This window comes from Lathamus discolor, chromosome Z (assembly GCF_037157495.1).
Source record: "Lathamus discolor isolate bLatDis1 chromosome Z, bLatDis1.hap1, whole genome shotgun sequence".
Lineage (NCBI taxonomy): Eukaryota > Metazoa > Chordata > Aves > Psittaciformes > Psittacidae > Lathamus > Lathamus discolor.
The window spans coordinates 33,635,589-33,654,425 of NC_088909.1; the positions used below are offsets into that span (position 1 = coordinate 33,635,589).

General features: G+C 38.3%; 1 protein-coding gene across 1 annotated transcript in view; it reads right to left on the reverse strand.

The window, feature by feature from the left end:
- VCAN (versican) overlaps nucleotides 1–18,837 on the reverse strand; it is a 108,643-nt gene that overhangs the window by 16,606 nt on the left and 73,200 nt on the right. Inside the window, exons 8-12 of the mRNA XM_065661467.1 lie at nucleotides 12,191–17,689; nucleotides 9,934–10,047; nucleotides 9,053–9,166; nucleotides 3,242–3,400; nucleotides 2,391–2,473 (exon numbers count right to left, since the gene is read on the reverse strand). Coding sequence (XP_065517539.1) covers nucleotides 2,391–2,473; nucleotides 3,242–3,400; nucleotides 9,053–9,166; nucleotides 9,934–10,047; nucleotides 12,191–17,689 — 5,969 coding nt within the window. The remainder of the gene's footprint in view (nucleotides 1–2,390; nucleotides 2,474–3,241; nucleotides 3,401–9,052; nucleotides 9,167–9,933; nucleotides 10,048–12,190; nucleotides 17,690–18,837) is intronic.

Sequence of the window (18,837 nt, forward strand, 5' to 3'; positions counted from 1 at the left end):
AAAACTCTTATACCAGGGGAATTTTCAGCAGATGAGAAAATTTCCTCCATGCCAGAAGTATTGAACAGAATTGTAGGTAGATAATATAATGTTGGAGAAAACATAGAGCTGGGCAACAATGTTAGAAACAGCTGAATTACAGATGTGCCCTCATATCTAGAACACAAAAATTATTTAGATTTCTGCTATATGCATGAGCTGCCCCCAATCTCAGACATTCAAGTTAGAACCTGAGTGTAGAGTGAATTCTGATTTTTATGATCACAAGTTATATTAATGCATTTAATGCTGTCATGACTGCTCTTCACTTGCAAATACATAAACAATGCAACATTTTGACATACACAGCATTCAAATTCATTGGAATTTTAAGACATATTCAGGGAAACACATTTGAGGCAGGTATATTTAATATATGATATTCATATTCATTACTAAATAAGCAATAAATCACTGTAACCAGAAGAGTGGTTACAAAGTATGAAAAATGAGTTAAAAACTAGGGAAAAGGAGCAAATGAGGAAGCTGCTCAGAACCACAGTATCCAGAAACCATATGGAATAAGTTACGAGGGGAAGCCATTGAAGCAATGAACATAAGCGATTTCAAGAGACACCTAAATTGTTTCCGAAGGAAGAGGCAGAGGGGAAGTTGTTAAAAATAAAAGAAAAATAAAGTGGAAAAAAGATCAATCGAATGAGAAAATCTGTTTGACAGATGGTCTTACTTTGCTCTTAAATATCTTCATTTCATAATATTGAAAATTAAAGTAAAAATTTAATGCTACATTTGGACAGTAGGCCTGAATAAAATAAAAAAATAAATAAATCTCAGCCCTAATTTTAATTTCCTTGAATTAATCATTCAGTGATATACTAAATTTGTCTGTGGAATATATAAGCATGTATCTTGTTTTACATTTCCCAGAGTAAGATGGGCTGCCACTTCAGGCAGTACGTTTATACCCAAATTCACCTCACCTAATTTCAGATCCCTTAGTGAAGCATAGACTCCTTGACCAACTACTGCAGATGGCCTCAACCACCCCTGAGCTCCAACAAGACCTAAACTACACTCAAGTGGGTGCCTATATGAGGTGTAAGAAGACTCATGAGGAGACAGAGAATCACTCATCCAGAAGGAGTACAGTTCAAGGTCATCGTCCATCTTGTGCTCCCCAAAATACATAAGGACAGGGAAGATAAAATTATTAAATTAAACTCTTCTGCTACATCCTGCAAGACTTAGTGGCTCCAAGCACAAATGAGTGCATTGGTACCAGCACAGATGCACTGAGCCATCAGTCAGGGCAACAAAATGTTTCGTTATCTTTTTCTTTTCCCCTGTGTTGTCACCTGACAACATGATAGTTTCCCCAAGAAATGGCTTTTTTACAAGTCACTTTAGAGGACTTTAAAACTCTGGTTGTTTGCATGAAATGGTAATAAACAAAGCCTGTTTTGCCCTAGGTGTCTTTCTCCATAAATTGTAGTCACATGGCATGCAGAAATGATCATTGCGTGCATGTGTGAGAATGTGCATATGTGTTTCCAGATGCTTTCTTTAAGAAGAATTCACAACTGGAAAAGAAAATAATAAGCATGACCAGTTTGTTCACTTGGTTGGTTGTTTTTTTATGTAGGATTTTTCAATGGGTATTAAATAGCAACAAATCACCTGTCACTTCTACAGAACAGCCTGTTTTGAGTTGGAAAAAGCTCAGTCATTTCCTCTATCCCTCAACTTTTTTATCTATGTCAGTTAATGGTGGGTAGTTCTCCCTCTCCTTCTGCTGATTTTCCTTCTTGTTTTAAGGCAATAAGAGGTATCAACAGCATCTTAAATTTTTACGAAGAGATTATTGGTTACAGGCTTCCTGAACCACCTAAGGATGGCTGCTTCTCTATTCTAGATGTGGAGCTGCCATACAGACTAGAACAATCTCCACCAATACTTGAGAAGTTCCTTTGTGCACTTTCACAGACCCAGCAAACACAAGAGCTTGAATGTCATATCCTCATCTGAAAAAAAAAATGTTGTTCCATATACAGAACAGAGAGAAGAATTGCCACATGAGTCCTTGTATAGGACCAGAAAAGTACAAGCCAGCCTAGCAGAGACCCTTAAATTGTGGTCTCAGACTTGATTTTTTTTTTCTGTTTGGGAGCTTTGAGAGCTCCCACATATGAACTAGTAAGAACTAAGAATAAGATTTCAGTACTATGCCAGCAAATAGTAGTTATCCCAGAACAAAAGTTTGTTGGCTGCTTGCTTGGGTGTATATTTAGTGACTGCATTTTTTCATACAGCTTCCCTCATTGCTGGTGGGAATTTGCTAAGCCACCACAAAAAGAAATGAACAAGTGATTTAAATTTCAAAGGCATCTTACCAGTGGGCTACCATCAGTCCAGCGGAAATCACGCTCAAACATCTTGTCATTGAGGCCAATCCACTGGTAGTCATGCCCAATGCCTAAGGAACCAGAAGGATATTTTTATTAACCTTCCCATAAATGGAAGAGATTTCACCAAAGAAAATTAAAAGAATTTGCACAGAATGAATCAGAGATCATGTTCTTAAGGTTCTCCCACTCATTATGCAAACAACTATTTACAGACTGGTTTTCAACTTTTCAATTTTATTTTGGGGTGTCTATAAAAATGCAGATTCTTATCTAACAGTTTATAACCAACCAGTCTCTTCCCTCCTGATGGCACCGCCCTAAGAAGACAGATTAGTTTCCTACCTGAGTGCATTTGAGGGCAAGGAAAAAAAACGAAAAAAAAAAAAATAAAAGCACGTATTTTAATCTACATTTTTCAAGTTTTGTTTAAGCTATGACCATTATTGTATAGATTGTGCAACAAAACATATAGGAACTACTTCTTTATGCCTACTTAATACAATGTGTGATAGTGTGGTCATTGACATCAGGTGTACAAACTATCCAAAGCCTTCGAAATAAAAAAGGTTTCATCAGTTTTCAATGCCAAAACACTAGTTCTTGTTCTCATCCTCAAAACCAAAGTGTTTTCAATGTAACATATAATAACTTAATAGTGACAGGGAGCTTGCTTTGGTTGCAAAAGTAAACGTGAAGAATGCAAAGTGTGCCTTTTAAACATTCTAGAAGTGTATTTTAAGATGGAGACGTAAAAGGCTGAGTTATCAGGAGGATATTTCACTAGCTCTGAGCCCTCAAAGCCTGCTCTTGTTTGGAGGAATCCAAACAGTACATACGGTTCACAAAGATCTGCTCCTCATGAGACAAGATGCTTGTTAAGTGTGCTCCCTGGAGACGGCATTCCCTTTCAGCTGTGTCCCATGTACGTCGATGGGCAAAGTATTTGTAGCACTGTCCTTGGAACTTGTGCCAGCCATAATCACAGGTCTCTGTGTCTGTGACAAGCAAACAAATCACTGTCAATGAGTGTGAAAAACAGGCATGTTCCATGCAAGTAGATGGATTTTCCACAGGACAAACATTCAAGAAGACAGCCACCCACTAAGTAGTATAAATGCAAACCTTCAAAATTCATCTTTGAGACCTCACTACATTTTCAGGTAGTTCTATTTACACTTTCAATACAAGCTGCAAGAACATTACTTGTGTATGGAGTATAATTGCAACTGGCAACTTGTGAACTTCCACTGATAAAATTGCGCAGTATGTGGACAAATTCAGGATATCTTCAGTCCCTAACTCTGGATAAATGAAATACCCAAGAAGTTTCATCAATCCCCAAACAAACCTATGCCTGAAAGAAACCTTTCCAGAGGTGTAGATACATTCTGGGTATGAAATTGGATTTGTTATTTTCAGTGAGTCAATATAGTCAATAGCCAATACCATGCTTTGGCTAAATGGGATCTTTCCATATATAGTACAGAAGCTAAATACTACAGAACATGCCAAGGATATATGACTGCAAATTCTTTATCAATAATATTTCTTAGGTTTGAGCAGCTACCAACTGAAAGACATCTGTGTAGTAATTTTTCCTGACAAAACAAGGCTGGTTCTTAATTTGTAGCAGGAAGAGGATATGCACATCCTGAAGCACAAAGTGTATGTTTTTGTTTTTTTTTAAGATTTAAATTTTCCCAGATAGAAACTAAACTGTATATGTACATAAATGGGTTTAAAAATGCCAACATATCACTTCAGAGGCTTATCAGAATTTCTCTGACTATTTCTGGTAATGCCAATAACACTGAAATCATTGTCTTAGGAGTCTGGTATCAAAAACATTTTCTGAAAGTCATCAGTACAGACATAAATGTACCAAACACAAACACGTAACAGAGCTTACAGTCCTTATCTCTCTTCAGCAAGTTAATCTGTAGAAAACTGCTTGTGCTTTGAGTAATCCCAGCTTTGAAAAAGGAATGTAATCTATACTACCAACTTCTTAGTTTTTTATCTTTTCCCTCTTTGTATGCTGTATGAGGTACAGGATGCTTTAATCTCTAGCGTCTAGGCCATTTTAAAGTTTAGTCTGCCTCTGGCTTTCTAGAACATTTGTTTAACCACACGGTGTTGACTAACAGTGCTATGTCCTTTGTGAAGGCTCTTAAGGTTTTATTATTCTCTTGTTCAGGGATTGCCTTGTCTCACAGGAAAGAAGTCAGATAACAACAAGCAGCACTGCATGCTGAGAAACTCATGGCCAGAGAGCATTTCCAGGCTATTCTAATCAAGCTTCCCTTGACCTCTGCTAGGGAAGAAGTGCACAAGTTAGGAGATTTGCTGAAAGGCAAACAGGGGAGGCAAAGAGGCTGGAAAACACGAAACCTAGAATACTCAGTTCAAAGAATGAGATATAATGGCCTGAGCATGAATCATAAATAATAAAGTTTCTTTTCTTAAGGTAGAAGATGCCAGACACTGACATAGATACTCTTAGCTGCAAGTCATGCACTGCAGTGCACATACAACCCCTCCCTCTTATCATATGTGGCACGTTATTTTCCAAAAGAGAAAAGCTGAATAACTCCTGCACCTGTTTGTAGCCTAAATCTACAAAGACAGAAAATCCAGGTCTGAAGGCTACAAAACACATAGCATTTTTAGAAAGGGAAGAGAAGTCTTGGGGTTATTTTGGCTTGATGGGGGTATTGTTGATCTGTTTGGGGTTTTTTTTCACAGGATAGATTGATGATAAGAGAGGAAAAAGGAATGAGGAAAGGGAGACTCAGGAGGCTGGAACACGAAAAAGGCAAAACAGGCAAATAAAAATGTGGGGACTGTTTCATCTCTGCACTACTTCATCCTGTGTGTGTATCTTATTACATTAAAAATTCCCAAAGGGTGACACAAAGGGAAGGCCTTCACACGGGTATGTTTTTAATGCCTTTACTGAACCAATAAAGTCTAATTGCAGGTGGCTATAAATTTTGTGATCCAATCACCTGTGAACAGAGTAGGTGCAAGCACTTACTGAATACAATACTCCATGTTCATTGTATATTTATCCAGGGAGGTAATCACACATTTCCATAACCTTTTTCCAGGACGTGATGGAAAGACTGAAACCCCGCTTGCCATATTTATGGTGTTTTAAAAGTTGCCTGGCTAGTCTTAAGATTTATGACAATTTCCAGGCTTTCTTAGTGATGTGTGCAAGGAGTTACTTACACAGCTTCTGTTCTCTGTAACTGGAATTGTATGTGTATAACAACATCTGCATTAAGAAAAAAATCTCTCTGTAAGTTTAATACATAGATACACTTTTTCAACAGCTGCAATAAGCTGCTGACAATAGGCCCATTGTCTTTAAAGAAATTTCATAAGAGTCTTAAAGAAAATAAAGACTGAACACACAGGTACTAGAACATAATGAGAGTCTTAGTGGTGAATTTTTTTTCTGTCTGCCTTCAGCTAATGAACAAATGCCTAAGGCCCATTAACCCACACATTTTGAGGAGAAACCCATTTCCCTACTAAATATTCAAAATTAACCCTTTTCAGCTGAAAGACATCAATTAGAGACCGTCTGTTTTCAGAAAGTATCTTTGCTGAGACCTTCTCAAATAATTCCATCCCAAGCTACCGTGCTCTGGGAACAAAGTGCATCAAATGAGACTGGAATAATCACAGACATTTGAACAATGAACTTGGTTTGTAAGGAAACATTCTTCCTGATATGTTTTTTAAAAACATCCTTTTTTTTTTGTTTGTTTTCAGAGACTGAAAGAGAACAGCTGTTTGTATTATCCCAAAGAAGCATGTCCCATAACAAACACATATGTGCCATTTTGGCACACAAGCCCATGCATGCAGCTGCGCTTGGTAAACAGGCTAGCCTAGGTGCGCCTGCAAAGATCCTGCAGCCAAGAAAGCCAAACCTGAAGTTTAAAACACAAACACTGCTCCTTGAAAGCAGGTAGACACCAGATAGAATAGCAAAAGGAGAAAAAGAAAAGGAAGGAAGGAAGAGGAAAATCTAAACAGGTGTTCATCCAATTATCATAAAGAACATTTATCTGGACACTGAGAGCTCTCATTAGGGGTTTTCACAGAGGGATGACAACGGAAAGACTGATGACTCTCACAGAGTAAGATTCACATCAAGATCTACTGCAGCCTGCAGTCATACTTCGAAAAAGTTTTCTTGGGATATTTCTGCATTTTAAGAAGTGGTGTTCAAATGTCACCAAGTGACATGCAAAATATGCATCTGTACTTTGAAAATATGCATGTGGTGGGCAAAAAAGGGTACTATCTATCCAGAGGTACTCTAATTTTAACCTAGTCTGAACCAGAAGTGATGCTGGCTTACTGAGTTACCAATCTAGTTTAAAAAAGAAACACCCTCTGCTGCTCTATTTCTAGTATCAGACCACTTTAGCTCTTTTCAGGAAGAAGTTCCTGGGCTCAGATTGCCTGCTGCACTGTTTCCACTTGGCAAGAGAAACATCTGTAAAGGAGCCAGTTACGGCTCACTGATTCAGAGGACTGCATTCCCTCACCCTATTTTGGATCCCCCTGAAGGTTCCACTAACTTATACCTCCTGCAGGAAGTTCCTGATGTGAAGCTACAATGTCCTGTTGTCACAACCCCTCCTAACACTGACATAGGCATAACACATCAGCTGAAGATCCCTTAGACTAGAAAAGTCTCATGGGGGCACTTGGGTAAAATTCTGTTTTTTCTACACCAGTGTTGTGGGACCTGAATATGGTGGAATTGTCCCCTACTTTGAGCTTCGTTTCCAGGGCCAATGCATGCTTGCTGCTATCATTGCCTCCCATGGCATTTTGAATACTCAGCACTGTGCCTAAGACAGCTCTTCCTCTTAGCTTTTTTCAAAGCTTTCTAAAACAAATAGCATATATATTGGAGGAATAAAACTACAAAAGTAATGAAATATAATCTCAGTGTGCTCAACTCCACCTTTCCTGTGGCACTGAGGTACGCATCCTGGCTGGTCTTTAAATCCAGTGAGGTCAGGACTGGTGCCTTGAAATAAAACCTGTTTGCCAGACAGCCATGTCTGAATTGCCAACACTGTTTTATTTTGTCTGGTGGAGTGGAAATTTGGCACTAAGTGCTTTTCCTAAGTCCCAAACCACCGTAGTACTTTAAGTGGAGGAAATTTAAATTCCAAAGCTGAGTGAGCAGGGCTCTGGTTCTGATTGACAAATGAGGAAATGTTCCCATTAACCACCTAAAATGTGCTCTCAGGTTGGTCATAAAAAGCAGCTGAAAGCTACCATGGTACTCAGAGCTACTCTTTATTACGGATTTGCTGGAATGAGGGGGAGGAGGAAAGGAGTGAGAACATTTATTTCTTTTGTTGTGAAAACACTGTCAGTTTATAATTTGGGAGAACAGATTGGGAAAGCCTTTTCAAATTACAAGATTAGCCAGTCTACTGAAAAAGTTAAACAGTGAAAAGAGCTGGAGTTGATCAGCTTCAAGAGTTCTCAGCTCTAACAAACAAATCTCTATGGGTTGAGCTGGAAGAGTTTGCAAACTGCCTTTCACCAAAGATGAGAAAAAAGCATGAAAAAAAACCCAGTGTTAATTAAACAAATTCAAAGGTCTAGTTCATTCAGCTGTGACCAAAACCATTCAGCTGAAGGAAAAAAGTATTTTCACAAGCTTTGGAAAGTATCCTTTAAAACACCATTTATTTTTCCCATAGAAATTCCTTCATTAATTTTACTGACAGAACAGATTTTGCTACCCTACTCTTCCCCCTACATGAAAATATTGAGTAACCATCTTGCACTGTAAATATTTCTTGCATGTACAGTGAGATTTCTTATAGGTAATGTTCTAACAATTACAGAAACTTGGATATTTTATCTGATTTCTGCTGTCTAGTTAGAAAGCCTTTTACAACTTCCTCGTAATTCTGATTCTGTACCTACTTTACCTAAAATAATCACAGAACAAATCAGTTTGAAAATTCTGGGATGAAGTCATCAAGGCTATGGTCCCCAGCAGATGGATATATAATCTAGCACATTCAGTAGACTATTCCTACTTTTCAGTAAAGCTTGTTGGAAGTGATGGGTTCTGATATGTCTTTCACACCGTGTATTATTTTTTAAGAGAAGCTTGATCAAAGAGTAATTCTGCTCCCACACATTATCCCACAAGCATCACTAGAGTAATGAGAGAATGTTGTTATGTGACTTCCCTGTAATGTGCAAGCCAGTAGAGGCAGGCTGTACTTGCCTTGGAGCCACCCGAAAACTGTGTGGCTGTTAGTTTGGCACAGAAACTCCCCCCTAAGGCCATTTATATTTGGTACAACAGTTATGTCACTTCCAGTCAGGTTAACACTTGGATAGAATTTGCTGTCATCCATCTGCAAAAGATGGTGCAGTTGCAACCCTAAGCAAAAACTCCTGAAACACAAATCATGGGAGTCTAACATACTCAAAAATTGTAATCTGTCCTCACCACTGATGACTCCCCACATTTTTACTGTTTCTTCATCTTCTCATTTTTAGAAGGGTTTGCCTAGTTTCTCCAGAAGAGTGTTGAAATAGAAAGGGATGACCTCAATCACCATAGATTAAAGAATACACCTTACCTTGTTCACAAAGAGCACCTATATAGCTTGGCAGACACAAGCAAGTAAAGGTATTGAGGCCGTCTATACACGTGGCTCCATTCCGGCATGGGTTAGACTGGCATTCATCAATATCTACAACATAAAGATAAAAGTGTTTTCATAATCCACCGCCTTCCTAGAAGGGAAATGTTCTTCAGACCTAGTCATACAGTCATGACTAGGACTGGACCTAGTCATACAAGGACCAGTTCAATCCCTCCATCCCTGACAGTGTTCAAGGCCAGGTTGGACAGAGCCTTGGGTGACATGGTTTAGTGCGAGGTGTCCCTGTCCATGGCTGGGGGGTTGGAACTAGATGATCTTAAGGTCCTTTCCAACCTTACCTATTCTATGATTCTATGATAATCCAGAATTATTGCAAAAGATCCAAGCGAATTACTTATTTGCATGATAACTGATTTCACTATGCCTAATCTTCCTTCCTCTTCATCCACAAGCCAAGCAGCAGTCTCCTTAGGAAATGTGACATTACTGATCCACAATTTTATATCCTGCACTCTGATTCCTGAGTTCTTAAAAACAACCCCAAGAACTATCCCAAATATTAATGTTTACTTGGTTTTATGTGATGCATTCACAAATTTAATGAAATAAATTCTAGGTCATATAGTTCATTTACAGCTCTTGCATTTGTGTGTGTACATATTTGTCCAGTCTAAGGGAAGAGAGAAAAGGGGTACAAGTGGACCTCCTTCACTTTATTGTTCTCTTCTTAATAAGGCCTCACTATAGAATTTTTCAAATGTCTACATATTCTTTAACTTCAAAACACAGCACTTCTGCAGATCTCATGTATGAAGGTTTTAAATTCAGTAAGTGCCTAGATTGCATCAGCTTACCTAATTCACACTGCTCGCCGTTGAAACCTGGCAAACATGTACAGATGTAAAATGAACCACGTGGATAGCACGTACCACCATTAAGGCAGGGATTGCTTTTGCATGGATCTTGGCCTGTTGAATGAGTAGAAAAAGGAAATTGTAGCTTCAAGGAACTGGTGTCTTTTTGATGTTTTGGAAGAAAATATAGTTCTTCATTTCTGCATGGATGTATCAGGCTTTGCTGTAGTTAGAGAAACTCTATTAACGTAATAGGCTAAGGATAATAAGATCATTTTATATAGTAGTAAAGCTTATTTTCAGGCATTGTTATTTTCAACTTTAACAGCTTTAACAACATGGCATTTACTATGAACCAGTATAAATAACTTTTAGAATGACATTTTTTCATAGCAATTTGTACTATATTTGATATATATGGTATTCTATTGAGGATTTAGTTTGCATGACATGGTAATTAATTATAGCTGAAAATAGTTAAACATATGCAAAATGAATGGAAAATGCTTTTTTTTTTTTTTGAGCAGGGTTAGTTTATATGGAATGATTGGGTACACAGAACATACTAGCTGGTTTCTGTTGTTTCACTTGCTTATATTTAATCAATCAATGCCCCAAAGGTCTTATTTCTTTGAAAGAATACTTTCACACATGCATATTTCCCACCTTTCTTCAAAACACATCTCAAAAAAACAAACAAAGGTACTGAATACATTCATAACTGAACTAAACACTAAGATAAATGCTTACCTGCTGTGAAATCCTCAGTTGTTATGGGAGTTACCATTTAAACGGCTTTTCCTCGCAGAACTTTATGACTTCTAGTGATGCTTATATCAGCTGAGTTTAGAAACCTAGGTATTTGCATTTTATTTAATGCGTAAGAGCGATTAACAAATATAGGTAAACATTTCTGTGTATCTCAGAGTCAGAGGATAAGCAGGAAGACAGCCCTTCTGGGATACAAGAAGGAAGCCTTGGCTTTGGAAACTTTAAAAAATGGGTGAGTTCTGTAACCTAAATTAATTTAGAAACATGATAAATGTTTAGAATTTTGGTTACATTTTCCAAAACAATCTGACTATGGTTTACGAAATAAAAGTAACGTCTATTTTACCCTTGACAAATTACACATTCAAAGATGTCTTCTTAAAGTATTAAGTTCTCTATCTAGTCATGGGAGAGCAGAAGGTTCAGTCAGAAGCCTCCACATGAAAACCCTGTCTATGTAAATTTGGGATTGTAATTTAGTGGCCAGGATTTTGCTTTGGAAGTTTTGAAATTATTCTGATCATGTCCATAAAATAGGGTGTTTTCTATGGGACTGCTTCCTGAAAGTCCCAAACATAAGGCCATGTTAAGCACCCAAGGATGTTTCTTGTGCTTTTACTATCTGCTTGTCCTCCTATGGACTGGATATTTTTCCCAGTTAAGATTTTCAAATTAACAGCTTCCTGGATTATTTGATGAAAAATAATAGAAAACCACATGAAATTAAGCCGGTTCAATTCTTTTGTCAGCTATATCTAGGTAAAATATGAACTGAAGCAATTGAAGTGACCCTATCTGCATCATCTGTGTATTTGGCAAAATGCCGCCTAATAACCATTACGTAAAACAAAATACTGTGGCAAATAATGTTTAATTAAAAGATCTTCAATTTATAAGTCAGACACTGTATCAACCATTGAAAGTTACAGACAGGCTGAAAACATGAAGTCTCAGTTTTCTCTTGTCTGAAAAGTCATCTTGCAGGCTAAGAAAAATTACTTTTTATAGAAAATTCTGATCCTAAAATACACACTATAGATCCACTCTCTTAGTCAACTTCAAGGTGTTATAAACCAATCCTAACTATAAACCAATTGTGTAAGCACTGTTGTCATGCCTGAACAGAAAAGCTATCAGACAAAATTATCTGAAATTGGAAAATCATATAGTTACAGCTGAATTCTTTACCACAATCAATGTTACCTTCCTGTCTTTTAGAACTGGCTGGTCACCTCAAGTCTGATCCAAAGCTCCACAATACTCAGGAAAAAAAAACCTCAGGAAAGTCAGTGAGCTTGAGATTTGGTCTTCCCATCTTCCTTCACTTTGTAAGGGTTACAATCATGTGAATTTCAAAGCCTGAGCCTCACGAGTTCTGCTGTTATTTTACGCATGTCATATTTGTCATGCCTCTTATCAGAGTTAAGACACACATTTACATGTACCACAAGAAACATATACAACAGTGATTGTATTTGGAAGTTACCTGGAATTTGCACTGCTGTGCCTTCGACTGAACCCACACTGGTGCCAATCAGGAAATCTGATCCATTAGTGACTTCCCGAAGGAAAAATGATGAAGTTACAAGTTCAATAGTGTTTGGCTCCTCAGAGCTTATCGTAGACTGCTCATTTTGATATGGACTGTTTCCAGGGGTAAAGCTGTTTGTTGCAATGTTAGAAGAAATAGTTGTGATCTCCTCTTGCCCAAACAAAGCTGATTGTGTTCCTGTGCTTGCATCCAAAGGTTGTGAAGATGAAGCTAGCATTGTAACTGCTTCCTGGTCAGGCTTAAATACTTCACTTTCAATGCTATTGGGTGAATCTGAAACAGGTGTGGAAAAAATCCATGGGATCTCTCTCTCAGTACTTCTGTCATCTTCTTGATGAGGATCGTCCACTCTCCCTGAAGAACCTTCAACTTTTACTGTGCTAACATTTGGAACATCTGTGCTCACACTTTCTCTGAAATTCAGAAAAGCGGTAGGCAAGACATGGACTGATGAAGAATCTCCAGAAACAGTATCTTCTTCTTCAACAGCCAAATCAGTTACAGAGGTTTCTGTCTCTTCTGTCCTGTCTGTTACAAAACTATTAAAGTGAGGAGTACTTTCAGTAGTTGTGCTTTCTGGAACAGGCTTGGGGGAAAACTCCAGCAGAGAATACTCTGTCCTGTCGAGGTCAGTGGTGGGAGGTTTATATGTTGCCGCGATATCAGAACTGACCTCTTTGAAAGTTCCATCTGATGAATGATCAGGCTGATCTGAATCCTTTGAAGATGGTGTACTTGGAATGACTACATCAGAGTACTCAGATACTCCATTAACCAACTGAACAGTCACTGAAGATTTAGGAGTTTGATGTACTGAATAAAAGCCTGAATCTGTTTCTTCATACTCTGCTGATGCCGATTTTGTGTTTGTGTATACTGTGGGATGTTTTTCGTCATTCTTATTAGATGATGCAGTTGTCAGCTGGAACGTATGTTGTGTGGTGACAATACTTACGTCAAACACGTCAGTTGTCAAAGCCCTTTCTGTCTCGGTAGTAAAAACTGGTGTAAGAGAAGGAATCACAGGCAGCTTATCATCCAGTTCTTCTTGTCCCATTCCAGAAAAGCCAGAGACAGAGATTGTTTCACTTTGATCTGCTGTTACTTGGGTGTTTGCTGAAGTATTCAGTTTGTAGTTGTCATCTGTTGCGCTTGTTACAACATGTTTAGACTCATGAAGCACATGAGGGTTTGCCACTGATGGCACTGTAGGAAGGAAAATGCCTAGTTCAGAGAGTTCGGTAGTGAAGAGAGTTTCTGTTGCAAACTTCCTTGCATTCCCTGAACCCAGATCCTTGTCATCTGATTTTGGTCTGTGCCCAGCTGTTATTGATTCACTGCTTGGCTGACTGGGAGTAGTTGAAGAAAGACTGTCACCAGACCCAAGTGTCTTCTCTTTGGTTATGAAAATTTTAGGTGTTGATTCATATTTCTCCTCTTCAGCTGTCATGCTATCATCACCACCATATGTTGACTGTATAACAAGATTTGGCATTGTCTGCACACTTATTATATCTTCAGGCATTGATTTAGAGTGATCCATGTCTATAATAGTTGTTTCTTCTGATGGGATTTGAAGTCTTTCTTCAATTAGTGTAATATCACCATAAACAGAGACATTCAATATAACGCTTCTTTTATCATCAATCACTGGGATAATTTTCTCATATATCCCGGTATCACTTGTTAGCTCTTCTGATGCAGCTGTCTTTGATTGAACAGCAGATGGATTTGCCACAATCTCTTTATCTTCTGTAAAAAGGGTTGCCAGTCCTGTGATGACAGTCTGTGGTCCATCTATCGGTGCCTCTGTTGTAACTTCAGAATAAGCTTCCCCAGGAGCACTAGATGAAGCATTTAGTTCTACCTTTGACACAGGGGGTATTGACAAATGAGTAAACATATCCGAAAACGAATCCAAATCACCAGCCCAGCCAGACCCTTCTCCTGAGTTTTCAGGTAATACTCTGCCTGGCATTTTTGTTGTTGAGGTTACAAGTGATCCTTGTGTTTCAAGATTAGGAGTTCCACTCAGTATTACAGAAATGGGAGACACACCATGTTTAATCAGTAAATGTAAAGTTTCCTCTTGAGAAACAGCTTTAGAAGTAGATGTTGTCCCACTTCTTTCATTTTCTTCTTTCCTATAGTTAGTTTCCTTATCGTGAGGTTTTGCAGTTCCAACAAAATAATATGTCATCTCTTTAATATCTTCAGAGATGAAGCTACTGGAACTCTCTTCTGCTAAAGCTGGGGAACTGGTGATCACTGAACTGGGAAACTGGTTTTCTGGTTTTAACAGCAGCCCAGCTACAGCACTTGTAACTTCTTCATTAACTTCACCATTTGATTCAGTGCTTCCTCTGTCAAAGTCTTGTGTCCTGTCAGTTGATAGCTTGGATCCCAAATTTGCAGGATGAGAAGTATGAGGACTTAAAGTACTTGTGATTTCTTTGACAGCTAATGGTACTACAGCAGAAATAACAGCAAAGTCATCTCCTGACCCTTGTCCTGACAACAATGCATCACCGATGAGCTCATTATTTGATAGGTTTTCTTCTCTGGGTGTCAGGAATGAACTGGGAATATCTTTCGTAGGGAAAATATTTTGCGCCAATTCCTCCTTTTGCTCTGTATCAGTACCTGGAGAGCTTATATATTTCCTTTCTATCTTTGCAGGTTCAGTTACTCTGTCATCATTAAATGACAAAAGTTTTTTTTTAACAGGTTCAGTTTCTAATTCTTTTTCTTCTGAATACAGACTGACAGTAGGAACATTTAAAAATCCTAAATGTTCATGGGTAGCCTGTGTATTTTTAAATAAAGGGTCTGTTGTTACTTCTTCAGAAGATTCTACAGCTTTTGCTGAAATTTCCTGTGGCAAATCTTCTCCAGAATATATATCTTCCACCAAAGGAGTCTTCATAGAAAAATCTCTCACTGTCAGTTCATCATTTTTTTTCTCTTCCATTCTCATGTCTGTTACAGCTTCCATTGTGGTTGATTCATGTTCAGTACTTGTGACTAGCTTGCCAGGTTCAGTAGTGAAGGCATGATTCATAGGTGGTGTGCTGACAACTTTTCTGTCATACTTTTCGTGTGTTTCTGGTTCCCCAGTGAGTGAAACTGCTGGCTTTGTAAATGATTCCATGAATGTGTCTGCTTCCCCAGATCCCTGATCAATAAATGGGAAATGACTTCCAAGTATTTCTTTTATGGGTCCATTAGACATTAGTTCTGTGGTGCTGCTGTCACCTTTGAATTCTTCTCCAGAGCCATGCTCAATCAGGAGAACCTTTCCTAATGAGACAGCTGAAGAACTAACTTCTGCATTTCTGCTTTCTGTAGATACCACTACTCCTTCTGCACTGTCAGTACCGTGTGTCACCATGATGTCATAACGGCTGTTACTCACCACTGATTCTGGAGATGGTGTGGCCTCAGTTGTTTCGAAATCTTCAGTTTTAACTCCTGATGCAACATGAGATATTACCTCTTTTCTAGAATCAGGACTAGATTTTACTTCAGAAGATGCTGTGTAAGCTGGTTCTGTTTCCTGCTTTTGTTCTCCCATGTTTCCTGTACTAAACACATCCTGGGGCATCTGACTTGTTACTTCAGGCTCCTTTGTCAAGCTGTCTGATCTAGTACTTGAAATTGGTATTGCTGATTCATCTGGTCTTGCATGTTCTTCATATTCTGTTGTTGCATTCTTCAGTAAAGTGTCATATATATTGTAAACTTTTCCTTCATGCTTTTCTGTTTGTGTTTCAGTGATAGCTCTTTTTGGAACTGAAGTCAAAGTAGCAGACTCGATAACATCTATGTCTCCAGAACCTGCATCAGTAAACGGTGAGTCAGTACTTACTACTTTTCTTGTGGGACCCCCTGAAAATATGTCTGCTGGTTCTTCTGCTGATCCTTCGTTTATAAAAAGCTGTTTCTCTCTCAACAGAGGAATGGTGGTGACCTTTTTTATTTCAGAACTCACGGTACCTGTTACCAGTACTGTTTTTCTGAGGGGGGTGGGCTCTTGACTTACAGTTCTGACTTCAGTAGTGCTCCCAAGTTCATTCAACTTTGAATTTCCCTCTGCAGAAGTAGCTGAGTTTTCCTGACTTGAATAAACAGTGGTTTTCACTTCTGTTTCATTTTTCATATTCTTTTCAGTTACAAAAGAGCTGGCAGCTTCTTCTGTAGGAAACTCATACACAGAATTGGTGGCAACAGTTAATTCAGGACTTTGATCAAAAGCAGAATACAGAGTGCTGATTCCTATGGGCAAAGCAGAAGTGATCCCTGAAGTGGTTATAGAAATTTCTGTTGGCAGTACTGTTTCAGAACCCAAAGAAATATCTTGCATTGAAAGTGCTTCTGTTACTGCTGTTTCCATTGTCATGGCTGAAGTTATAGTGATGTTCTTTTCTACATCTCCAGATCCTTCTAGAACTATAAAAGAAGAAGCACCCATCTCAGGCTCTGCTGTATGACTCCTTGTTTCCATAAGACTTTCAACAGGGGAGTTTGCAGTAAGTTTAATAGTTGATTTATAATGATTTCCTGGAGTAGGAGATGCCTCTTCTGAAAAAAGGTTTTTCATACCTATGCCTACTGTAGCTGTATTAAAAACTGTATCCAGAGAAGCAGTTACAGCAGAACCTTCCACAGCAAATACAGTAGGAGCAGAAGTTGTGCCAGAATCTTTTCCACTGTCTTCCTTTCTTGACATTGTCACAGTTTCTGAGAAGACAGATCTGGATAAATCAGGTTCAGTGGAGCCATCTCCAGAAGATTCGTTAGTAATCAGAAGCAAGTTTTTTGTATCTTCAGTAGATGTCTCCTCAGTTCCACGCCATGCTCCAGTCTCTCTATTTTTTTGCAGAGACTGCTCATATGAAGAAGTAATGGCTATTGATTTATCAGTCGTAGCAACTTCTAACTCACCACTATAAACGGGTTCTAACATTGCAACATCTGCTGTTGGTTGTGTAACTTCAAATGCCCCTATCACTTCTCCAGCTTTGCTTGGTTGCATAGTACCAGATGCTTCATTTTCAGGTATTATAAATGCGTTTGTTTCATTGATTTGAGAAAAGGTTACATTTTTGGAATGTGCAACACTTTCAATTTGGTCACTTCTCGCTTCCTCAGCTTTTGTGCTCTTAGGTGCACTAGTAACTTGTTGCTTCCCATTGATGAACTGCAAAGCTGGAGGAGTTGTAACATCAGTAGTATTTTCACAGTCTTCCTCTTCTTCAAACTCTACAAAGTTTGGAAAGAAAGGATCCAATATTATATATTCAGACGAATCCTGCACAGAGTCTGAAGTACAGGGTTCAGTCTGAGATGATTCTGCATCAATGTGGGATTCATCTACTGCATGAGGAAGCATGTGGCGACTGAACAGATCCAAAAATTCATTCACCGGATGATCTGCAAAAAAAAAAGAGCTTTTCATAATCCCTAAGTGACAACAACAGTTGTGCATTATAATAGATATATGAAGTACAAGCAATCCACCGGAGAATAAAAAAAAAAATAAAACCAAAACCAACCAAACAACAAATAATTCAAAGTGAAATACAGTAAATTCAGCGGGTTCGCCGATTCACACCAAGTTAAATGCCACCACAGTGTTTAAATTTCTAATTAAAACCTTTGTGTATACTGAACACATTGTTCATACAATACGGTCCATTGCCATGCATGTTTAATCCTGAACCCACATATAAGCTAATTTATCCTACACTATTCAGGAGAGGTAAGAAATAGACAAGAAGAAAACCATATGAAGACCAAAAGACTCTGGCCTCAGCCTGCAGCATATCCATGGATATGAGACACCCCCTAACTTTTACCAGAAATTCAACTTACACAAAGCTAAGCAGCGCAAATAAAACAATAAATTCAGACCTATAGAATAAGCCTCTGCAACTCTATTTTTTCTCAGTATAAAGTAATTTAAATTCCTAGGAACACCATAAAAAGTATATCAGTTGCTCTACTCTTTACACTAGGTCAGTACAGAAAATCTCATTTTGTAAAGTTGTTGCTACTTGGCACTGTAAAACATTATAAAGCAAATAAGAAAAAATATTTTAGATCCAAAATCAATTGCCATTCAGACAGTAATTTGAGTAAAGCCCAGCTATTTTCTTCTGCTTAGTACTCCCTTTGAATGATTTACACACTTTCCACAGAGTGCAAAACTCTCAAAATTTTTTTCTAGGTGGCCAAGCAGGTAAAGAAGGGGAAGTTTTAAGTAGACAAGGTTTTATCAGCAGAAGCCATTGTAAGTTTCCTCTAAGAGTAATGATCTCAAATTCCACAGACACTATTTAAATGTACTTTCTCAGCACAAACGTCACTTCAAACCATCTGTTCTAGACAATAGCTGCTACTCTTACTAAAAAGAGGATACAAGACTCAGCAAAAGGCCAAATTTCAGGCTTGGCCAGCTGACTTGAAGCTGGAAACTTTGTGCTGAAACTTTATTCCATTAATGTATCTTTCTTCTGGGTCTATGCTTACAACTGTTTTCCCAAGAGAAAATTACTGTTTGCTGGTATAAACTGGTGTCA